General features: G+C 43.3%; 1 protein-coding gene across 1 annotated transcript in view; it reads left to right on the top strand.

Annotated features, from left to right (window-relative positions):
• LOC107981654 (coiled-coil domain-containing protein 170-like) overlaps positions 1–23543 on the top strand; it is a 290914-nt gene that overhangs the window by 145888 nt on the left and 121483 nt on the right. Inside the window, exon 6 of the mRNA XM_032601858.1 lies at positions 19035–19271. Within this exon, the coding sequence (XP_032457749.1) occupies positions 19035–19271 (237 nt within the window). The remainder of the gene's footprint in view (positions 1–19034; positions 19272–23543) is intronic.

Here is a 23543-nt window from a genome sequence, read left to right as displayed (position 1 = left end):
AAAGTTTTGTCTAAAAGAAAAAGCGGTGCTGAAGTACAAGTAAATAAACAAAATACTGTCTGAATTGGGTGTATAGCCCTTATCGATAACCTCCTTGATTCGGCTTACACGTACTTTATCTCCAATTTTAAATTTAGTTCGTTTAAACAAATTTAGGCTGTTTGGTTTTTTTTAATTTGATTAAGAATACGATTAACTTTGCTTTTGTCTACTTCTGCAGGCTTTATTCCTGGCTTGTAAGATATCCAACCATTTGTAGCTACCACGCAGACTAAATAACTTCCACATCATGCTTTTTAGAGTGCGATTAAAACGTTCACAAATTGATGCTTTAAGATTACTATAGGTGGAGTATAGATATATTTTATAACTTTGTATTAGTTTGTCGAAATCTTTATCGTTAAATTCTTTTCCGCGATCTGTTTGCAAATTATTGGGTACTCTTTTTTGCAATAGTATTGATTTCAGACCTTGATGATTTCATACATCGATATATTTGCTGAGAAAAGAACGACGTGGATAATTACGTTGAGCAGGTTTATGAAGTTCCTCCCATAGTCCTGCTTTCAACATGATTTACAAGTTTATTTATTCCAGAATCCAAGATTTGTAATTTCTCTTGCAAATCTCTTAGCGTATTATTTATTCTAGAAAATTCTGCCTTAGTATTCATAATTTTATCATTTACTAGGCTCTCCACTTCACGTAAATCTTTTTCAAATTTATCAGCTCTTCGTTTAATCAACTTTTTTACAGACTTCAAATTTACAGCATCATCTTGATCCACAGAATCACCAACATGACACAGTTTTCTATTCTATTAATCAAAATTTCCATTACTAGTCAGCTTTAATTCTAGTCCAGGTGGTCCTCGAGATATGCCTGCAAGGACTAGTTGACGTTCAAACACGTCAATACTCATTTCGATACTGAGTTGTTACAAAATAATTTGAGTTTCACGAAGCTCCTTAATGATTGATTGTATTTCATTGACATGGTTATTATTGCTAGCAGATGTTTCAGCTATAGGTAATCTTAAACGATCTACAAGTTTATTTAGATCATCCCAATAACGGTATTTAGTATTGATATTTTTATGAGCAATCTTATATGACATAAGCCTCTTAGCACTTTTACCAATCTTGAGAATTTTACTCACTAAATCAGTATATTTCTTACTTGTATTTTCACCAATATTTTCCTTTGCATCATAGTATTTTTTGTATGTATTTGTGTCTTTTAAAATCTTAGCATAATTCTTCTTATCATTATCAGTGATTGAAGTATCAACATGATATTTCTTAAACAACAATTCCACTAGACCGAGATCTTTTTCATACACTTTATTACCAACAATAATTTTATCTTTTTTAAAACTTATAGGAGTATTTCCAATTATTAGTTTATCATCACGCATTTTCCGCCCTTCATATACTGTATCTAAGGGTCGTGTTTGCAACAATCGAATGATTTCATCGATATTAGCGCTCATAACTGTTTTTTTTTTATGATCAGAAACATCTACAACATTTGCAGCTTTATTTTGCTAACAGTTTCTTCATAATCTGAAATATCTGAATCGCCTACAGCTGACTTAAAAGCTCATTCTCCAGGATCATCATCATCATTATCATCATCGATGTCGCCATCCTCATTATCATCATCATCACCTTCATCATCATAGTATTTTTTATTACTTTCAATACGTTCTAATTTTAATTTTTGCTTCTTTCTTTTCTTTTTTAACTACTACTGGCAATAAACTTTTTTCTTGTTTATTATGTTCACTTACATCGATTAGCTTTTCCAGTGGTTTCACGAGCGGTTTGAACGAGGCCTCCAAACTTTTTTCCACCTCCAATTTATGTGACTTTATCAAATCGTACTTTCTTTTTAAAGCTTTTCGAGCTTTCTCAACTTCACGTAGAACTACAGTTTGTTGATCAAAATCAGACATCTTGATAGTTTAGAGTCTTACAATCAAATGCTAAATTTATTCAGTATTCTGTATACTTATTACGAACTGATCAAAGCCTTTTTTGAAGCGACCATCATTGATTTCGCGGTCTTTGTCTATAACGAGAAAACTATGATTGCTTTTATTCCAACACATTGAACAAATATCTTTGAAGCGTTGATATGTCATATCTGTATTAACATGATCGTTATAAACATGTTTTAAGTTCATATTATCTTGTCGAAAAATTACCAACAAGTTGACGTTGTCACGCACTAAATGTTTTAGTACGTATGCATACCACTGACACAAGTAGAAGCAAACAACGCTTTTATACCAGCCCATGCAGTAAAAAGCTTTGACATTATCCTGCTTCTCACATGCAATATCATCAAAGACAAAAATTGAGTTGGGTTGAGCTTCATCAGGTGATACGACGAGATCGTGTTCACCAAACGATAAGTATTTAATACCTGCTCAACAAGTTGTTTGAATAATTTATACTTAGGCTAATTTAAAGATTTCAAGTATACGTAAATATTTTCAAATCTCAAACCATTGGGATAAATGATTAGAGATAAGAGAGCGTTCGTTTTACCACAATTAGACGGACCACAAAATACTGCTCTTATACTGCTAGGTAGCAATTTTCCATGACGATTGTGCTGTATTTTCTGCTGCTGCTGGGTCAAAAGATCGAAATTAACTACTGGCAACTTTGCTGCCTGCTTCTTAATATCAATCATGCTTCTTAAATTCCATATCACAACTGAATCAATATAAATATGAGCATTTATAGTACCCTCAGTCAGTCTCGCATGAGCTTGAAAGCATCATGCATTAGAAAAAAGGTACAGATTTAGTGAATACATTTGATGAACAAATTACCCATTGAACTTCGTGTGCCTGGTTAATAGTACTGTGGCCCAGGTACTAAACTTGCTAAACGTTTAGCTCGTGGTGATCAGAAATAAATTCTCTAGACGCTGCTTGTAAGGAACACGACATTGCTTACTCGAAAAATCCTGATAACATTCAAGAGAGAAACGCTGCTGATAAAATTCAGCAGAGAAGGCGTGGCAGAGAGTGAAATCTAGAGACGCTGGTTTGAAAGAGAAAGCGACAGCTTTCGCTATAGCAAATACCATAAAGTTAAAATCAAAGCTTTCTGAAGAACAAAAAGTGTAAAGGAAGAAAAAAAAACTTCGATGAAATAAGATTGCCTAAACGTGCACTTACCGACTACGATCTGCTCAAATAAGTAAACTTAATGAACATACCAAATTTTCGACTCTCAGCCTATCCGACACCTCCTCGATCCTTGAGACGCACTATTTTCCTTCAATAGAACTGAATTCTAGTTATACTTCAGTATAATCATGCATGTGAATAATTTTGTTTACATTGAAATTACAGATTAAAGAACAACTGAGATCAATTTAAAAAAGTCAAGTTCACAATCATATAGATGAATAATAGAAAAGAGGGATGAGAGAGAAGAGGAGAAAAACAAAGTAAGGTTAGGGCAGTGATAGAGGGAAGAGCGCCAAAGCCGCAGACCATGAACCACAGTAGTACTGACAGACGGGACTACAGTAGTGACCATATAGAAGAAATCGTAGGCACAAAGTGGAACGAAGAGGAACGGGAACAGGAATTCAAAACCCCGCCAGGATTTGAATTGGCGCGAGGAGAAGAGAGACGGGGAAACTATTGGGAAAGTACTCCCAAGGAGGAAAAGGTAAAAAAAGGAAGAGGGGGGGGGGGGGGGCACAAAGGCAGCTGACCCTCACAGAGAAAAAAAAATCTGCAAAACTAAAACTCACTGGATGAGATTCTAAAGAAGATGGATGAAGAGAAGGAAGAGAGAAGAAGGCAAAAAGAAAAGTGAGAGAAGAGGTGGAAGGAGGCAAAGGAGAAGATGAATGTGCGACGCTGTGCCTCCCAGTACAGGTGCGCAACACTTGACGACTCGTACGCGCCAAGATTTTTCATTAATCGCGGGATTTAACGTAATCGCCGACGTTTGGGAGAACGTGGGGAAAGAAGGAAGAAGTAATCACACAAGTTATTAAGTTGTATTGCACGTATATTTGGCCCAGCCCTTCACTACAACATGGTGGCCGTAGCCGCCCAAGCACAGTAGCCACGCAGGGCTCGCCGTTACACCTCTACTCTCATATACACGCGCGCGTCTCGAAGCTCTCGCCTCTGACGTCGCGCAGTCTGACCCGTCTGCTCTCTCTCTCTCTCTCTCTCACTCACCCGAATTTCAGCTCGGCGCAATCCACTCGAGTAGCTACGCGGCCGGCGCGCTCTCTCTCTCCCTCTCTCTCTCTCTCTCTCTCTCTCCCGTACGTATAATCGCCAGCACCGCATGCGCTCACCGCGGCGTCGTCGGCCGAACCAACGCGGTCCCCTCTCTCTACTCTCGGGCACGTACACACGTAGCTGCGCGCTCACCAACAGCTCGCGCCAGCGGTCCCGGCCCAGCGATGCCTGAACCGACGCCGGCGTAGCTATCTGCTTCCTCTCCCCCTCTCTACTCTCTCTTATCGGAGCTCGCGCGCACAGGCTTTGCCTCGCGTTGGCAGCAAGCTCGACCTGCTGCTACCGAGCAGCGAGGATTTCTCGGACGCCCCGATGCCTCTCTCTCTCGCTCTCTCACTCACACACTCTCTCGCGTTTCTTCTGCGCTGCGCTTCTCTCTCTCTCTTTCTCGCTCTCGCGCACGCTGGCCCGATGCCTCGCGTGGATGACGTCGAGGTGTGCGCCCGCACCGCACACCGCTCTCTCGTCTCGCTCACTCTTTCTCGCACACACCCACGGCTTTCTCTCTCTCTCTCTCTCTCTCTCTCTCTCTCTCTCTCTCTCTTCTCTCGGCGGCCTAATGGCTCGCACCGAGAGTATCCCGAGAAACCCAAAGGTTCTGACCTGGTGTAGGAGAGACGAACACTAGTCTCCCGTCCCCCAGTGGAAGCCTCGCTAGCCCAGGAGGTGCTGGCTTCCCGTACTCTTTTTCTCTCTCTCTCTTCCTCTCTCTCTCTCTCTCTCTCCCTCTCTCTCTTGCTCTTTCTCTCTCTGGTGAGTCGCTTTGACAGCTTTTCATTCTGCTCCTACTTTCGCACTGCTTTTCTGCCGCTTCTTGCCTTCGGGCCCTCTTTTGTTGTAGATTGTTGCACGCTCTTTTTTGCAACCTTTACGACGACATATAAATCGCTGAAGGTTGCAATTTATTTTCAACATCTTTTCTGCACAAACTTTCTGCACGGCTTCTAACCTCAAAATCTACTCGGCTCGGCTTGGCTGGGTTTCCCGCTCGCACGGCGTCTCTCTCCGCTCCTAATCAACATCGAGGAGACATCTACCGCATCGAGGGAGAACTTCTAAGGCGTCTGCACATTGTTTGAGGTCGGTGCTTTCTCGCTCTTTACACTAACGCTCCATCTAGCCGTAAGAGTTTTAACAACGACTCTACCACTCCGTCGATAACTCAATATCACATCACGAATTTCTGCTCTACCGACTGCCAGTAAGTTATCGACGAAAATGAGTGAAAACGGCGAAAAGAGCGGGGAAGTGCCTTTTCGGCAATGCGGCAGCTGTAAGCAGCCTATTCAGCACAAGGAGCCGAAAAGGTGTGCTTTTTGCAAGCTCCATTACCACGTCAAATGTCTGAACACCATCAACATCAAGACACTCGTGGTAAACGATAGGCAGTTTATAGCCTGTCCTCCCTGTGCGGACGCCAAGGGTGCCAAAGCGGGGCCCAGGTCAACATCGGCGGCGGGGGTGACTGCGACAACAGCGGCTAAGACCACCCCAAAACAACCGGGGATGAAGAAGACGAGATCGGCACCACCATCAGCCAGCACTTCACGAAGTACTTCACCAACTCGCTCACCACCAACTATCGAAGCTACATTGAAGGACATTCGTGAAGCTCTCGATGACATCCGCAATGCTCATGCGGAAGCCATCCAGACACAAAACATCGTGTCGGAGAGGATCTCAAGAATTGAGCAACGTCTTAGCCCGCTGGAGAAGCGCCTAAAGGCCCTCGATGAGCTGCCTGCACTCAAGACTCGCATACTTAATGCTGAGTCCACTATCACCGAGTTGCAGGCGCAAGTCCAAGATCTCTCATCGAGGAGCCCTGCATTGCAGCAGGACAACAACAACAACAGCAACAACAGCAGCAGCGCTGCGGAAATTAGCAGCCTCCGCAGTGAGCTGGCTGAGGTCAAACGACGGCAGGAGCAGACCTCAAATAGTGTTGTTGTTATCACGGGCTTGCACTACACCCGTGAGACCTCGCTGCATCTTCTCGCGTTTGCAGTCATAAACGCACTTGACCCTACGGTCCTGCGGAGAGATATTGCATCCGTCAGGGTCATGGGTAGGCTCGATGCACCCCGGAACACCGCCAGGAGTGACGGCAGATTGCCACCACTGGCCGTCACACTCTCGTCGAGTGCACTAGCACGAGCAATCGTCGTTGCCAAAGCTCGTAAACGCAAGCTCCACACCAACGAGCTGGACGCAACCGTGATGGAGGAGGCCAAAGCTCTGAGCCCTGACCACCAAGGGCTCATAAACATCAATGAGCTACTCCCCACCGACGTCCACAAGCTGCGTTCACGGGCTAGGTTGGAAGCCAAGAGGAGGCAGGGCTGCCGAACGTTCGTCAGGGACGGGAGACTGTTCGTCCGCTGCAATGATGACAACGAGCGTGCCACCGTCATTACCACCGACGCCGAGCTGGATAATTTTTTAGCTCGGATCCCGCTCGCCGTAAACATCACTCCACAATGAAGCTGCCACACATACATTTCATCCCACCACGTCCGCCATCAAGCTCATCCGCCGTGTCTTCATCGGGTTCTGAGGTATCTCTGTCTGAAGGTCTAAGGGTCTGTCATTTTAATGCGAACTCTCTCACGGGTCACATTGAGATGATCAGGCTCTTTTTATCCACTCGCTCTTTATTCCACGTAATAGCTGTTACTGAGACCTGGCTAAGCGAGAAGGTGACATCCATCCCTTCGCTGGATGATTACCTGCTCTACAGACGAGACAGAAACAGAAACGGTGGAGGTGTGGCCCTCTATATACACAAATCTCTGACGGTTAGTGTTATTTCAACATCCGACGGTGAATGGTCCGGCAAGCCAGGCAAGCCTGAATACCTCTTTTGTGAGATATCGGCCAAGGGAGTTTCTCCCATCTTCGTGGGGGTTGTGTATCGTCCACCTCATGCTCCTTTTTTCCAAGGCTCTAACTTTATTAACGAACTAACAACTCACATGCACAACTACTCCACGAAGGTTATAATGGGGGACTTTAACTCTGACCAAATATCCTCATCTGAAGATGCCAATTTCATCAGGGCCTTCATTGATGAGAACTCCCTTTCGTCCGTTCCCTATGTTGCCACACACCATAAACAGGATTCTGACACCTGGCTTGATCTGTGCCTAATAGACGAGCAGGATCGCCTGCAGTCATACTGGAAGACAGACGCACCTTTCATCAACGGACACGACCTTATCACGGCCACTCTCGACGTACAGATTCCACGCTACGTACCAAATACATACTCATACAGAAACTTTAAAGGAATCAGCGCTGAGAAGCTGAGAGACTTTCTTAGCGACTGTGACTGGTCATCTCTTACCACCTCATCACTTGACGACTGCATATCTTTACTCAACGCTAACCTCACTAACGCCATCAACCACCTCGCTCCATTGCGGACTGTGACTCCAGGACGACAACGTCACCCGTGGTACACTGCGGCTCTTCGTGGCCTTGTATCCGAGAGCAATAGACTTTACAGGCGTTTCAGGGACTCCAGGCTCGAATCAGATCGACGCGTTTACAGATTAGCTAGAGACTATGCTCACAAGCAAGTCGAGGAGGCCAGGCTGAATTATTACTATTCACGCCTGTCCACCTTGACTGATATTGCTGAGATCTGGAAAGAGCTGGAGAAACTTGGAATTTCTGCCACCAAGGCCCCCTTACCATCTAGATTCACCACAGATGAACTCAACACGCATTTCAGCGCGATCTCAAATGATCCGCTGGCTCCTGCTGTTGAGGATTATCTTGTTACCCTGGAAAGTCTTGACCTCCCGGAACATTTCGAATTCAAACCTATAACGGAATCGGACGTGTTGGCTGCGGTGTCGCACTTTGACACTCAGGCCAGGGGGAGCGACGGCATCCCACAGGTTGTCATCTCAAAAGCTTTGCCGGTTCTTGCTCCCTCACTAAGTCATATTTTCAACCTGTCCCTTAGCGAACCCTGCTTCCCATCTGCCTGGAAAATGTCACTTGTGCGCGCACTCAACAAAGTCAGCTCACCAACAGCCCTGACTGATTACCGACCGATTTCACTTCTCTGAACTGATGATGCCAGAGCTGGGATAAACAAAAAGAAAGTAACACTACTCCTTCTCTTTGACTTTAGCAAGGCGTTTGACACTGTGTGTCACGTCAGGCTCCTGAGAAAGCTATCCACCTTCGGCTTCTCAAAGCAAGTCATCCGCTGGTTTGCCTCCTACCTCTCTGGTAGAGAGCAGGCCGTCGTTGGTGACAATAACGAACGTTCTTCTCCTCGGCGTCTCAACATCGGCGTTCCGCAGGGGTCCGTTCTGGGTCCACTGCTGTTTGCATTGTACATCAATGACATCGGTTTCTGCCTTGATACCGATGTTTTCCATCTCATCTACGCGGATGACTTGCAAATTTACAGTCAATGCCACCTCGAAGAGCTCAATTCTTTATCAAACAAGATGAGTGCCAATGCTGAGAGGATTACTGGTTGGGCTGAACAGAATAAGCTAAAACTTAATGTTGCTAAAACTAAAGCAATTGTCCTGGGCTCTCCCTACTACATAAACGCATTACCCTCAACAGCTAACACTTTCATTAACATAGGGGGTGCCCAGGTCAGCTTTGAATCTTCCGTGCGTAATCTGGGATTGGTGCTCGACTCTAAGCTTACGTGGAGGGAGCATATTACACAAATGTGTAAGCGTGCTCACACACTAATGTACAGGCTTTACTTTTTCAGGAAAAGCACCAATCTCAGGTTGCGCAAGCACTTAGTGCAGGCCCTCCTGTTCCCTCTTATAGACTACTGTTCCCTCGTATACTGTGACCTGACGCAGGAACTCGACCTAAAACTTCAGAGGCTCGTGAATACAGGAATTCGGTACATCTATGGTGTAAGAAGAGATGAGCACATTTCCCCATACAGGCGGGAGTTGCAGTGGCTAACCACTGCCGGACGCAGGAAGTATTTCACTGTTTGTTTCCTAAGAAAAATGTTTAACACAGCCGTACCATCATACGTACTGGCATACTTTGACTTCCGCGTGACACTTCGGCCTGTTAGGGGGGAGGTGATACCTCTGGATATTCCGACATTCGCGACGGAGACGCTGAGGAACTCGTTTCATATCAGCGCCTCATACCTATGGAACAACCTGCCATCTCACATTCGTAACACTACATCTGTCTCAGGTTTCAAGAGACTAGCTAAAGAGCACTTTCTTGAGCTTGAAAACACAAACACTTGAATTCGCTTGTACACATTCACTCAAACGCACACACACACGCCTGTACACACTCACGCAAACGCACACACTCTCGCTTGACCCATCTTCACATTATCATACTTTCACAATACACATTTTTGCTGTACTACTATTGCTGCTGTATACAATTTATCGTACAACATATTGTACGTCAAATAAATCTAATCTAATCTAATCTAATCTCTCTCTGCAGACTGGGGAATGAAGGCCTGGCTCCCGTTCCGGCTTCCTTCCTCTGGCTGAACGGCTGGGCGGTCGTCTCCGGGAAGGGATCTCTTCCTCGGGGCGGTGGTCCAGGTCGTGGCGCTGCTGCTCTCTCACTCTTACTCTTTTCTCGCAATTCACTTTCGCGCGCTCTCGTCATGTCGAAGTGTTATCGACAGGGCTCGGAAAGGAACTGCCGAGCCGCTCTGCCGCGCGCGCGCTCGGCGTCTCGCCGTCTGCCATCGGACCCGGATGATAACGTAGCCCGATGGGCCGCGCGAGGCGCGAGACGCGCTGATTGGCTGCTCCTCTCGCGCCAGCTCGAACCGCCGAGCTCCCCCCTTTGGTACGTCGGCCAGCGAATTCCACGAATTCACGGGACGTAGCTCGCGTCCGAGAAAACGCGGGCCTCGCTGGAACCGATCGCCTTTTCTTCCTCGCATCGAGTGAGGTTGCCGCGCAAACAACAACGTGCGATTTGCTCGGCTGCGACGTACAACGTCGCAAATGAAAAGGTGGAAGAGGTAAGGCGGCTAATAGAAGAAGAGAAAATGTAAAGAATGGAACTAGAGGAGAGAATGAAGACGGATGCGGAGGAGGAGAGAAGGAAAAGAAAAGAACTCGAAAGAAAAATGGAAGAAAGAAGGGTAAAAGTGTTGGAGGATAAGGCAGAAGGAGAGAAGATAGAAAAGGCGGAATTAGGAAGTAAAGGAAACGAGGAAAAGGAAATGGAAGATCAATAACTGAAGGAGCTAGAATGGAGGATCGAGGAAGGAGAAAGAGAAAGGAAACGGAACAACGTGGTATTAACAGGGCTAAAAGATGAGAGATGGGACAAGGTGAAGATTGAAGGCTGGTTTAAAGAAAAGCTAGAAATCACGGTGAAGTTGAAGAGGACATGGCTGATTAGAGGCAAGGCCTCAAACAGAATTAGGGTGGAATGAGTAGACAGAGAAGAGAAGGAAAAGATAATGAAGGCTAAGAATAAACTAAAGGACACGGACTTGTTCATAGATCACGATACAACCTGGATAGAGAGGAGAAATAGAGAGAAGCTGAACGGACTGGCTAAAGAGTGGAGAAGCGAAGGGAAACTAGGGAAAGTAGGAAGGAACAAACTGACGGTGAGAGACGAGGAGTATATACGGAGCGAGAGAAAGGACCAGCTTTTTCAAAAAAGAGGAAGAAGGCAAGAATAAAGGAAAAAAGAAAGGCCGAGGAAAAGAGAAAGAAAAAGAAAGTCTGAAGGTGTTGAGCTGGAACGTGGCAGTTCTTAAAGGAGTGGACGAGGAAGGATGGGGATTTCTACGGGAATTCGACGTCATTTGCCTGCTGGAAACGTGGACAGGAGGCGGAGAAGAGAAAAGCATAAGGAAAAGGCTACAGGGATACGTGGTAGAGGTAAGAGAGGCAAAAAAAGGGGGAAGCAGAGGTAGGCTAAAGGGAGCAATGATAATGGCAGTCAGAAAAAGAAGTAAAGAGGATAAAGTAGAGTGGATGGAAGGGGAGATCAGGAGAATTTATAGGAGGGAAGATTAGGATAAAAGAAGAGGAATGGTGGATAGGCTCGACATATATGAGGGATAAGAAAAAAAAGAACTATGAAGAGATAGAGGAAATGTCAGAAAGGGCAGGTGGAGTAGGAAGGATACTTTAGTACGGAGACCTAAATGCAAGGACAGGAACAGAGGGTGGAAGTCTGGATAAGGAGGGAAATGAGGAAAGGAGAGAAACTTAGGATAGAACAGTAAATAAAGAAGGGAAAGAGTTGCTAGACAGACTAAAAGAGATAGGGCTGTCCATTTTAAACGGTAACATAGAAGGGGATGTGGAAGGGGAAATAACATACGTGAGAGGAATGGGATGTTCAGTAATAGATTATGGGATAGTGAATGAGGAAGGGAAGAGAAAGATAAAAAGGATTAAGGTAAAAGATAAAATAGAATCAGACAATGGGGCGCTTAAGATAGAGACAGACACAGAGAGAAAAGTGGAGGCGGTAACAGAGGAAACTAGTAGAGCGTTATGAACAGAGAAAGCCATTAGAGAATACAGGAGTTGGCTAGAAAAGGAAGGAGAAGCGAAATCATGTAGAGAAATGAAAGTGAAAATAAGGAATGCGATACAAACCAAAAGAGGGGTGAGAAAGAACAATGAATACAATAGATAGTGGGATGAAGAATGCAGAAAAAAGAGGGCAGAAATGAAGAGGGCAAAAAAGGGATTAGAAGAGATGGGATCAACAGGTACTCACAGGTAAAGTGAGAATTAAAGAACATGTAGTGTTGAACATGTAGTGTGAACAGAAGTGTGGGAAATAATCAGAAAGTTGAAAAAGAAAAAGGCACCAGGAGATGATGGATTACAAAACGAAGCATGGAAATATGGAGAAGAGAATCTAGTAAAGGAACTGAAGGAGATACTGGAAAAGATATGGAAAGAAGAGGGACTACCAGAAGAATAGAGAATAGGGACGGTGAAACCAGTCTTTAAAAAAGGAGATATGGGAGAATGTAAAAATTACAGAGGGATCACCCTAATGGATACAGGATATAAAATATAGAGCAGAATGATAATAGAGAGAATGGAAAAGAAGCTAGAAGAAGAGAACAGACTGAGAGACACGCAGATGGGGTTTAGAAAAGGGAGAGGGACGATAGATGCAATATATGTGGTGAGTAAGGTAGTATAGCAAGAGCTAAGGAAGGAAGGTGGGAAGGTATACGCAACATGAAAGCAGCTTTCGACAAAATAAATAGGAAGGAAATATGCAGAATGATGAAGAGACTGGGAGTGAGCAGGAAGATTAGAGAAAGGGAATTAGAGATTTATGAAAAGGCGGAAAGCGAAGTGAACATAGGAGAAAGAAAAGTAGGCAGCTTTTTAATGTGGCAATGGCAGACCTGAAAGCTGAGATGGGGAAGATACAGGGAGGCGGAATCATTCTAGGAAAAAAAAATATGGTGGATTTCATACGCGGATGATGTGGTGCTCTTAGCAATGAACGCGAGTGGACTAAAGCAAATGCTGAAAAGATTTAAGGGATTCATAAGAAGAAAGGGTCTAGAACTGAACACATAGAAAACAAAGATTATGATATTCAGAAACGGAGGAAGAAGGAAGAGAGCGGAGAAGTTCGAGTGGAATGGAGAAGAGATAGAGTTGGTGAAGAAATTTGAATACCTAGGCTTTACTATGAAAGAGAAACAAATCAAGAAAGTGAAAGGAAAGGCAATCGCCGTGTTAGGCACAGTATGGGGGATAGGGGAGACAATCTTCAACGAGGGCTGGAAGATAAGAATGAAACTTTTCGACGCACTAGTTCAGAGCGTAATGGAGAACGGAGCGGAGATTTGGGGTTGGAAAGGGCAGGAAGAATTGGAGAAAATACAGAGAAGATACATGAAATGGGTACTGAAGATGGAGATAACAACTCAAGCACACATTATACATTGGGAGACGAAACGTTTCAAACTGGAAACAAGAGCAAGAAAAAGGGCAGTTAGATACGAGGGAAAATTAAAGAAGGCTAAGGAAAACTCCTTGCTGAGAGAATGCTGGAGCCTACTGAAAAAAGAGATATGGAGAGGAAGAGGGAAGGATGTAAGAAAGAGCGAATTAGGAAAATGCGGTATTTCGGTGGAACAATACAACAGGAGAGTAGAAGAGGGAGAAGGGGTAGAAGAGGAGATTGAAAGGATAAACAAGGACTCACAATGGCAAAAGTGGAAAGAGGAAATAAGAGGGTGGAAATATGCAGAAGAGGTCAGAGAACTACTGATGGAACGAGGAGAAATACCGGAATATCTAGGAGAGACAGGAGAAAAGAGGAAAGGGGCATTGGAAAAAATAGCAAGATTTAGACTATGAAGCGAAACGAGAGGCAACCACTACTAGAGGAAGGAAGAAGACAGGAAATGCAGAATGTGCGGGTGAGAAGAAGAGACGCTGAGACACGTAATGGAAGACTGTGAGGGGACGAAGATATCAGGGAAATATTGGAAAGAAATATGCGGAGACAAAAGAAGTCAAATAGGGAACCTTAATAGTATTATATGGAAACGGAAAAACAAAGAAAAAGTAACAGAATAAAGGAGAAAGAAGAATAAGTAAAGGGAAGGAACACAAAGTGTGTTGGGAGTAGTTTCAAAAAGCGCGCGTAAACCACCTAAGAAACTCCGAGGAAATGTCCCTAGGAGAGTAGAGAAACGATACTAGGAACGTCGGCAAGGAAAAAAGTAGTAGAAAGGAGAAACGGACAAAAAAGAAAAGGGAATGAGTAGAACAGAAGTGAAAGCATATGTAGAAAACAGCAGAAAGAGGTTAGAAAGAGGAGATCAGTCAACTAGATAGGAGATAAAAAAGTGAACAAGCCAGATAGTGGATATGACACATTTCGAGAGAAGAATGGAGAGGGAAATGAGAGAAATAAAAGAGAAGGTGAAGGAGTGGAAGGTGAAAAAGAGAAGCGGCGGAGAGGAAATTGATGGACCTAGAAGGAGACGTGGAGATCCTGAAGGGAAAGGTAACAGAAGAGAGAAGAGAAAGGTAGAAGATGCAAAGGGCAGTTGAAGAGATGAGGGCTAAGATAAAGAAGTCTGAGGAAAGTGGAGACGCGAAACAGAGAAAAAGGGATCGGAAGAGGTAAGCAAAGTTAAAAGTGAGGTTATGTTGGTGTCAACAAGCAAAAGAAAGAGAATAGAAGAGGGAAGAAGCAAGGTGTGGGAGAGAGAAGTAATAATACACAAGGAAGCAAACTGGGACGAGAACAAGGTATTACAGGACTGACTGGACGAATTCTTAGTAGGGACCAACTGGGAACTGGAGGAGACAAAGACACAAAAAAAATTATATTCGAATCCAGAGAAGAAATTTTGGAAAAGGAGAAAGAAGATAAACGACAAGGACAAAGTGAGAATGGAGCAGCGGATGAACCGGAAAGAGAGAAGGACAAAATGAGAGGCAATTTTAGAAAGGATGAGAAGAATGGAAGAGGTAAAGAGAAGGAGTGAACTAATAAGAACAGCGAACATCAGGGTGAGAGTAGAAGGAGAGATGTATGCATGGATAGAAGAAGAGGGCAGAATAAAGAAGCGGATATGAGGGATAAGGAGGAGGAGAGAAGGGCAAGAAGGAAGAAGGAAGACTAGCGAGAAGGAAACCGCAGTGTACTGTGTATAAAAAGAAAAAAGAGAAAAAAAAGAAAAAAAAAGATGGAAGGAGATAATATTTTTGTATATTATTGTAAATACGAGATGTATAAAACAATAAAACTATTACTATTACTACAATCATATTATTATATTTATAATACAGCAAACAAAAAATCATCATGTTTAATTGAGGGCTGAGTCGAATGATTGGTAATTTAAACTTAAGTAATATACTGATCAATTACAAATAACTCAAAAGATATTTACTACGTAACTTGCCATGTCTCTCACATTTTTTCATAAGACATACTTTTACACTTAAAATGTTTCCTTTTATTGAAATAAGAATTTTATAAGTTTATGTACACAAATAAAATATGCAGAAAGTTACACTTACAATAAGACCACTCCGTGAACAAGTATGTACCTCTGACCTCGCCCCTTTCCTAAAGTCTAGAAAGTGGGTTTCCATCAAGCCCTTTAGGACCTTCTGTCCATTCTTTGCCCAGTCCCCTGTTACTAATCTGATTGAGTCTGTCAGTGGCTTCTTTGGGTGTTGCAGGACTCTGCACAGCTTGGCCATGTCTGATAACGTACTTCGGCTTTTGCAGTATCGCTTTCAACCCTCCACCCCGGACTTTTTGATCTCCTTCTTATATTCTTTTTGCTTCGCTCTATACTCCCGTTTGTCCTTGTCACTCTTCGTGTGCTTGGACCGGTTGTATAGCTGCCTTACTTTCTTCCTGCGTTTCTCCAGTGACTTATCTCACTAGGGAGCGCCCTTCGATGGCCTCTTTAGCCTAAGTTCATAATTGTTCTCGTGAGAACTTATAAATATGTCCCTTAGAATCCTACTGCAGTGATTTATGTGACAGAAAAGCAACTGATCTTAGCCTTAAGTTCTTCTCTGTATCCTACCCAGTTTGTTTTTCTAGGGTTCCTTATGAGCTGATCGAACGTACTTTGTTCGCCGAGTCTGAACATGATGTGTTAATGGTCCAACATGGAGACTTCTTTCGACACCTTCCAGTCCACAACCTCAGACCACACGTTCCTGAAGGCCAAGGGTGATGTCTATGACCTCCTCCCTTACGGCGTTTCAGAACGTGGGTCAGCTGCCCGTATTTAGAAAGTCTATGTTTGTTACTGCTAAGAACTCCAATAGACTCTCTCCTCTAGAATTGCAGTCTATGCTGACCCAACATGTGTGATGTGCGTTTGCGTCACAACCCATTATAAGCTTGGTGCCTTCGGCTTCGCATTCTCTAATTGATGCGACTATTTCCTATGGTGCGCACGCTTTTTCATAAGAAAAGTATGCTGCAGCAATCATAATGATTTTCAGTTCACTTGCGGTACCCTTGTAGCTTACCCTAGCTGTACGTAGATCTCTTAAGCTGTACTTTGGCACCGTCTCTACCTTAACAATAAGGTACGTTCTAGTCAAGATGGGACTACTGCTGATCAGTGTACCTATTCTGTTTAAGCCTGCGATTTTGCCGTTGTGAATCCAAGGTTCTTAGATTAGGCAAATGCCTGTACGCACCCCCGCCATACGTCTAGCCAAAACGGCCGGGGCGTTCTTACAATGGTGCAGATTGATCTGCGTGAACTATATGGTGGTGTATGGTACAGATTCGGCCCCATTCACGTTGTTCACGCTGTCGCGTTGCTCCTGATCAGCCATCTTTTTCGAGAGCACTGGTACCCGCATCTACCTCTGTGTTTACCGTATTAAGGCCGGGATCGACCCTCCATGATCTCTACTCCCGTCTGTCCCGGCTCTTCCTCCATCCTTTTCTTGAACAAGACGACATGCGCCCTGTTGCCTCCACAGAAAGGTCTGAAGTCAAGGGCCTTCAGTGCCTCGACCTTAGTCCTTTCCAGCAGCACCCGAATGGCCGTCTTCCCTTTTTTTACCCTCGGTGCCCACCGTCACCGTTTTAGTTTCGGCGACCACCCAGAAGTCTGGTGTAATTGTGGTGTTCTGCCTTTTCAAGCGCTTCACTACGACTTCCGGAGTATGCACTCCGGGGGCGTAGATCATCGCTCTGAACAGCTTCTGGAGGTCTCTTATCCCAATAGCCCTAAGTTGGGTGCCCTCTCCACACGTCCATTTAGTGGCATCACTGAGTAACCACTCCTTGTCCTTTTGGTCCTTGCAGTGGAAGATCTGTGCACCCCTCTGGAACCAATTGTGCAAGAAACTTGGAAAATAGCCTCTGTCTGGGGCATCATCAATCTCCCCCTCTAAGGCCTCCAGGACCTTCTATTCCTGGTCCTTGTCGAGGTGCTTTTCCGGGTACTTGACCGGAACGATGGCCATCTTCAAGTCAGTAGTCACCGCTTAGCTGTAGCTTTTTGAAGCGTCCCCAACCGACCTCTCTTTAAGCTCCCTCGAGGTGGAGCTGTCTGAGTGCTGTCTTTTGGACGTGCCCGTAAGGGTCCAAACTCGAGACCCCCCAGAAGCGTCTTCAAGACGATTCGTCCTCAGCTTTGCCCCCGAGGCTAGCTTCCTATTAGCGTGCCTGTTGCTTTTCTTTTCCTTACTATTTTCTTTTCCCGAGGAGGCACTGGTATTTGCCGCTGGGGCGGACCCCGCAGCTGTCTGGTGACTCTTCTGGGAACTCACACCGGTATTTGCCGTCTTGACGACAGCCGCCCGGTCTTCCAAATACCGTTTGTAAGGACTTGGCTCGAACTGGGGAGCTCCTTTTTTGCTGGCACTTTTGCGACCATTTCCTGTATCTTATTCTTTTCCATTTTCATTTTTATGTTTTACATGTGTGTTAGTGTGTGTGGGCCAAGCCCCGCTTCCACGTCCCGGACCAGTACGCCCACCAGAAGCCACTCACCGCGGAGAAGCCAACCCCGACACCTGTGGCCTCAGCAGCCCCCCCCCCCCCCAACCCAACATGGCCCTATCGCAGGAGCCCCCTCACCGGCCTATCGGGCACACGACAAAGTGGCAATCCTTCGAGGGGGGGGGGGTATCCTCGATACTCAAGGTATAAAAGTTAGTATCAAGCCAAATAATAATACGTTGTGAAGTGTTATTATGTGTAGTCATGAAATAGATTTCTGACCGTCTGACTTAATTGGTCGTCTACTACGATTTACTCCAAGACTTTTAAAGCCCTATATAAGTCACGACTTAGATTTACCAGTAGCTATTCTCAAAGTAAACGCTTTACGAGTTAAGTGTAACATTACGGCAGGAGCATACATAAATCAGCAGAAAGTTCATACGATATATGAATTTTTCCCAGCAGTTCCACCAGGTTACAAGATAATCGAGGTGCCTAAACAAATAATTTACCTACAACTACGCATAGTAGATCAAGATGGTGATTTGATTAATCTCCGAGGTAAAATTATTACAATTTGCCTACATTTAAAAAGCCATTGAAATGGGTGTTGTTTTTAATGCTAACAAAAGCTATATAGCTCAGTATGTCGTCAGACAGTCAGTCAGCAACGAGTGATCAAACGATTAACACGTCAGAACATATACATCATTCTGGCCACTTCTCGTTCATTTTCGGTGTATTTCCGATTTATTGCCAGTTATTTTCGGTCACTTCTGGGTCATTTTGTATTTTTTCCGATTACTTTCAGTTTACTTTCGGTTTACTTCCGGTTCACTTCCGATCTACTTCCGGTCGACTTTCAGTCTACTTCCGATATACCCCTAAGGAGGGGTAGTTTTCGGAATGAAGTAAACTTATGGCTGGAGACTACCAGACACATTTTAATATAATAGAGGATTTCGACCTTTTTTTAGCTGTGTAACTTTGTCTTCATCATCATTTTCCAATTTCCGTTCTTCTATTCTTTCTTACTTGGGTACAACAGGCGACGCTGTAAACTTCTATTCTTTTCTCTCTTCCTCTAGTTCTTAGCGTCACTCTTGACTCAGAAGCCATGCAAAGAAAGAATACACATATACGTATAAGTTATAACTCTGCACATTTACAGCTTTCGGCCTCGGGACGCATTGTGGCCACCAGAGTTCAAAACTTGCACGTCTTGGAAGGTTACAATCTTTTCCATTGATGCCATTTTTTCAGATTCTGTAACTTTCATATTTGTCTATTAAATTTAATATTTTAGATTTCAGCTTTAGAGCGGAGTCGCAAAATAGAAGAACTACAAAAACGGCTAATTGAGAGTGAAATTTTAAGAACCCGGTTAAACCGTAAGCTGTCAATGTTCAAAGAGCAAATGCGAACCTTAAATGATACCGTTAATCAAGAACGATCGGTTAATGATCATTCTTTACAGATCTTACGAGATGAACTTACACAAGCTAAACAAATTATAGCTGAGATTACGCGCAGAGAATCACATGTAAGTAATCAATTTATTAAATTACTTTAACTTCTCTGTACCATAAATTTTAACGAACCGCTGCTAAGTCCTTGACACTAAGCTTTCTAAAAATCTTAAAAGGTTTTAATTATTTTTCTAATATTAGAATTTTTTTATTTTATGTTAGTTGTGTTATCGGATAGTATTTTCAATATACTGACCATGCTTTATAGAATAAATTCGTATTCTTATTAAAGAGATCAATTTTTCAGATTCGTCAATTGCATAATCTAAATAAAACTACTCAGTTTCATTCGAATACTTTTATTGATCTGCTGCAGCCAAAAATGACGTTAAATTTTAATGACAATTGATTTGTGTATAAAAGATTTTCGGGATTGTAATGATAATAACATATAAAATTTATAAGTTAATGATATGATTAGAGATGATAATCAACGAGACTTCTTTCGCAATAGCATTATTCCAGCTAAGAAAACAGACTAAACTATTCCTGATAAATACCGCACTATAGGATAATACTTATTTAACATGAGGGGTTAGTATTTATTTGTTTCTGTTCCTTTCTGCGTGTAACGGGCCTAATCTTCCGTCACGACAGAGGCAACCCTTCCATTTGTCTAGCAGCCACGGCTATGCCAGAGCCGGAATGGCAGTACGACACTGCAGGGAGTGCGTCAGTCCCGCCATCTACGATATGTCGTATGATACTTATGACGGTTTATATCGCGTTGTTGCGGACTATAGTTTTTGACTTGTTGAACGATGACAGCGCCACTGTATGCTCTCTCTTAAATAGATCTGTTCTTATCTAAATAGTTCTTATTTCTGTTTCTAAGGTTAAATAAGAAATATATTTTTCATGATACGTGTACGAAAAAGACCACTTTCCATGCATGTAAAATGAATGAAAAATCAAGTTTTTCCTCACTCAGCAGCCTATCCAAAATTATTTTTAAAAATTTTAAAATTTTTTAAAATTTTCAAAATTTTCAATACAAATTTGTTTTACTTTGAAAAGTACTTGAAATTCCCATTTCTTTCATATGCATGATAAGTAGCCTATTCGTGCATAAAAAGTACGGTGTGCAACAAAAGGGGAGTGGCTTTTTTAGACTCGGGTGATATTTTGAGCACGAGTGGGAGTTGAGGGCGCCGTAGGACTCCGGTCGACTCCCACTCGTGCTCAAAACATCACCCTCGCTAGAAAGAGCCAATTTTCCCCCCTAGTTGCACAATATACTATTTGTAACACACGAACAATTTTTTCGCCCGCTTATTGAAAATGCTCAAATCTTCTAAACTTGCGTGAAATTCAACAAGTGCAGTTTGAAATGAGAAAATCAGTACATGCATTACAAAAAACATGGTGTGCACCAAGGGCTAAGCAGGCTTTTTGGCCTCATGTGGTTGTAATACTCGTCTGTGGCTCGTAATCGCCCTCGCCTTCGGCTCGGGCTAACTAGCCTTAACTCGTACTGTAAACTACACACTCGACCTAAAAAAGCCCACTTTACGACCTTGGTATACAATATACTATTATAAAGCAAATTATATCATTCTGTGGGTTTGAAAGTATTAGCTAATGTATTTTAGCAAATTAATAATTTTTAGATTTTCCGTAAAAACCATGGAGTCATGCTAGCAAATTGTGTAAGAAGTGAAGTTGCCTTTGATTACTAATAGTGTTATTCTAGTTACATTTATGTAGTTTATGAATCGAATCGTTTCTTCAATTTTAATATTGATCGGTAGACATGAAATGTACTAGGTTGTAAGTGTCGAATTCCCATGTAAAACCACTTATTAGCCATAATATCATGTTTGTTTCCTACATAACTTCTAGTAGAAAGTGAGGCCCATTCTAAAACTTTACAGCTACTATTTTTATTATCAAAAGGTATGTTTTTACTGTATTGAGGTTGTTAGAGTCAGGATCGAACATTCAGATTTCCATATTTTAAGGTTTGTAATATATATATATATATATATATATATATATATATATATATATATATATATTATGACGGGCGATATTAGCACGTCATAAGCTCAGCATGCCGCGAGAAGAAAGACTTGTACTAAATTCACACTGTTACAGGTACCAGCGCTGGCAAGGCGGGGAGAGCCGCTGGACGACGCGAGAGAGGGAGAGAGAGAGAAAATTCGGCGACACGCGAGCCGCTCAGTACTTTCGGGAGATAGCTGCTAAGAGAGTGAAAGTCGAAGTGTGTGAGTGTGCGTGCGTATACGACGTTGCGTCTCGCTACCGCATCCAGAACTGCACCGACGGGGTTCCGACTGCTGACAGCGAACATTAGGACGATACCGGCTAACTGTAAGTGCCAGCTCTCTCTCTCTCTCTCACGCTACACTCGCCAGGGCTCTCCTTATACTCCCTCGTACCTGCGACCTCGCTTGCTCGCATGCAAGCCCTGTATATAGTTTGTCAATAAACGCTGTGACAGTCCCTCAACAATCTCGGTAGTCGTTATTTTGCGTGTTCCTACGCGTACACTTGTATCTCGCTCCATCACCGACCCAGCCGCCTCCGCGGGCTTGCGTCTTGTATGTGTACGAGATCGCAGCACAACTGGCCTGGCCGGAACCTATTCGGCACTAGGTGCTATCCCGACGACTCTCTTTCTCGAGAGTAACGAGGTCTACGGACCTTGATTATAGCGGAGCTGGAAACCGAACAACTGCACCCAGCACACCGTTATAATATATATATTATTGACAATGCTGACGGAATTCAAAAATCAAAAATGGCGGAATCAAAATGGTGGACATTATACCTCCACCAAACCCATTTTACCGCAACAAATGATTTTTCATCAGTTTAAAGTATCGATATGGGGGTTTTCAGGGTCACTGAATCTTATTTTAACCTCGACATTTCAAAATTCGAAATGGTGGATCCAAAATGGCGGACATTATACCACCACCAAACCAATTTTACAGCAACAAATGATTTTAGATCACTTTAAAGTATCGATATGAGGGTTTTTGGGGCCACTGCACCTTATTTTAACCTCGAAATTTTAAAATCCAAAATGGCTGATCCAAAATGGCGGATATTTGTCATAATCCACCCGCAGGCTCTCTCGCGAAAAGCCCCTGCTAACGCGCAACCCGCCGAACACGCCACGCACGCTGCAGCGCTTATCACCGCGGCGCTAGTACCGCGGCGCGCCGCTAGGCGGCTGCGCATTACCCACAAGTGAAGTAGCGTCGCGGAGGGCACATAAGGAGGCCGGGTCCAGCGCTGTACCTCGCCCCTCTTCCAACAGCCTAATGCTGCAAGTACACGGCTCGTGTCCAATGACAACTTGTGCAAAGACTTCAGCAAATAAAACTGTTTTGTGGCAACGAAATTTATTGCTTTCAAGTAATTTATTTCATCCCTCTTTTTTACCTACACCCCCAACCCCTTCCCACGTTTAGCAACCCATAGAAAGGAATATTTTCTTCAAGAAATGCTTTCTTCATCGGCGGCTTTTTCTCCAACAGTCTTTTTCAGGATAGTTAGTAGGTACATTAATAGATACATTGGCGACTTCTTCTTCAACATCCTTTTTAAGGCAGTTGTTGAGTAAGTCTTACTTTATCGGCAACTCCTTGTTCAACTGTACTAGCCGTAATTTTGTTATTTCTAACATTTTTTTTTGTTTTTGTTGTGCTTTCTCATATCCTACAACAATGTATTCTCCTGCGAAAAAATATCGTATCGATAGATGCGTTAATCCATTTGATATTAATACAGGACACAGCAAATCTCTTAGGAAGATCTCCAAAGAATTTCAAGATGTCTATCCTGATTATCCAACATCTTCACTGATTTGTGATACATGTAGAAAATCCTTTTACAAACTACATTATTTGTCATCTCCAAACGTCAGTATGAGTGTTGATTTTGAATCAGAGACTGACTCACCTTCGGTTTCAAACACGGATGCACCTATGCAAGATGATCTTACAGATATTTTAACTGGACTTAAAAACAAATTCCAATCCCTGCCGGAGAACGATCCATTACGTGTCAGTATTCTTACTATTTTGCCCGAACACTGGGCAATACGTAAAATTATGAACCAATTTGGTGTGTCTCACAGAATGGCTCGTAAAGCAAAACAGTTAAGAGAATCAGATGGAGTTTTGGCATCTCCTGTTGCAAAACGTGGAAAAACATTACCTGCAGAAACTACTCAGAAAGTTGAAGATTTTTACGAAAATGATCTTAACAGCAGAATTATGCCAAATAAAAAAGATACCGTCAGTATTTATTTA

Source organism: Nasonia vitripennis (genome assembly GCF_009193385.2).
Source record: "Nasonia vitripennis strain AsymCx chromosome 3 unlocalized genomic scaffold, Nvit_psr_1.1 chr3_random0010, whole genome shotgun sequence".
Taxonomy (NCBI): Eukaryota; Metazoa; Arthropoda; class Insecta; order Hymenoptera; family Pteromalidae; genus Nasonia; species Nasonia vitripennis.
The sequence above is the reverse complement of the archived record's forward strand: the minus strand, read 5'-3'. Positions and strand labels throughout refer to the sequence as shown.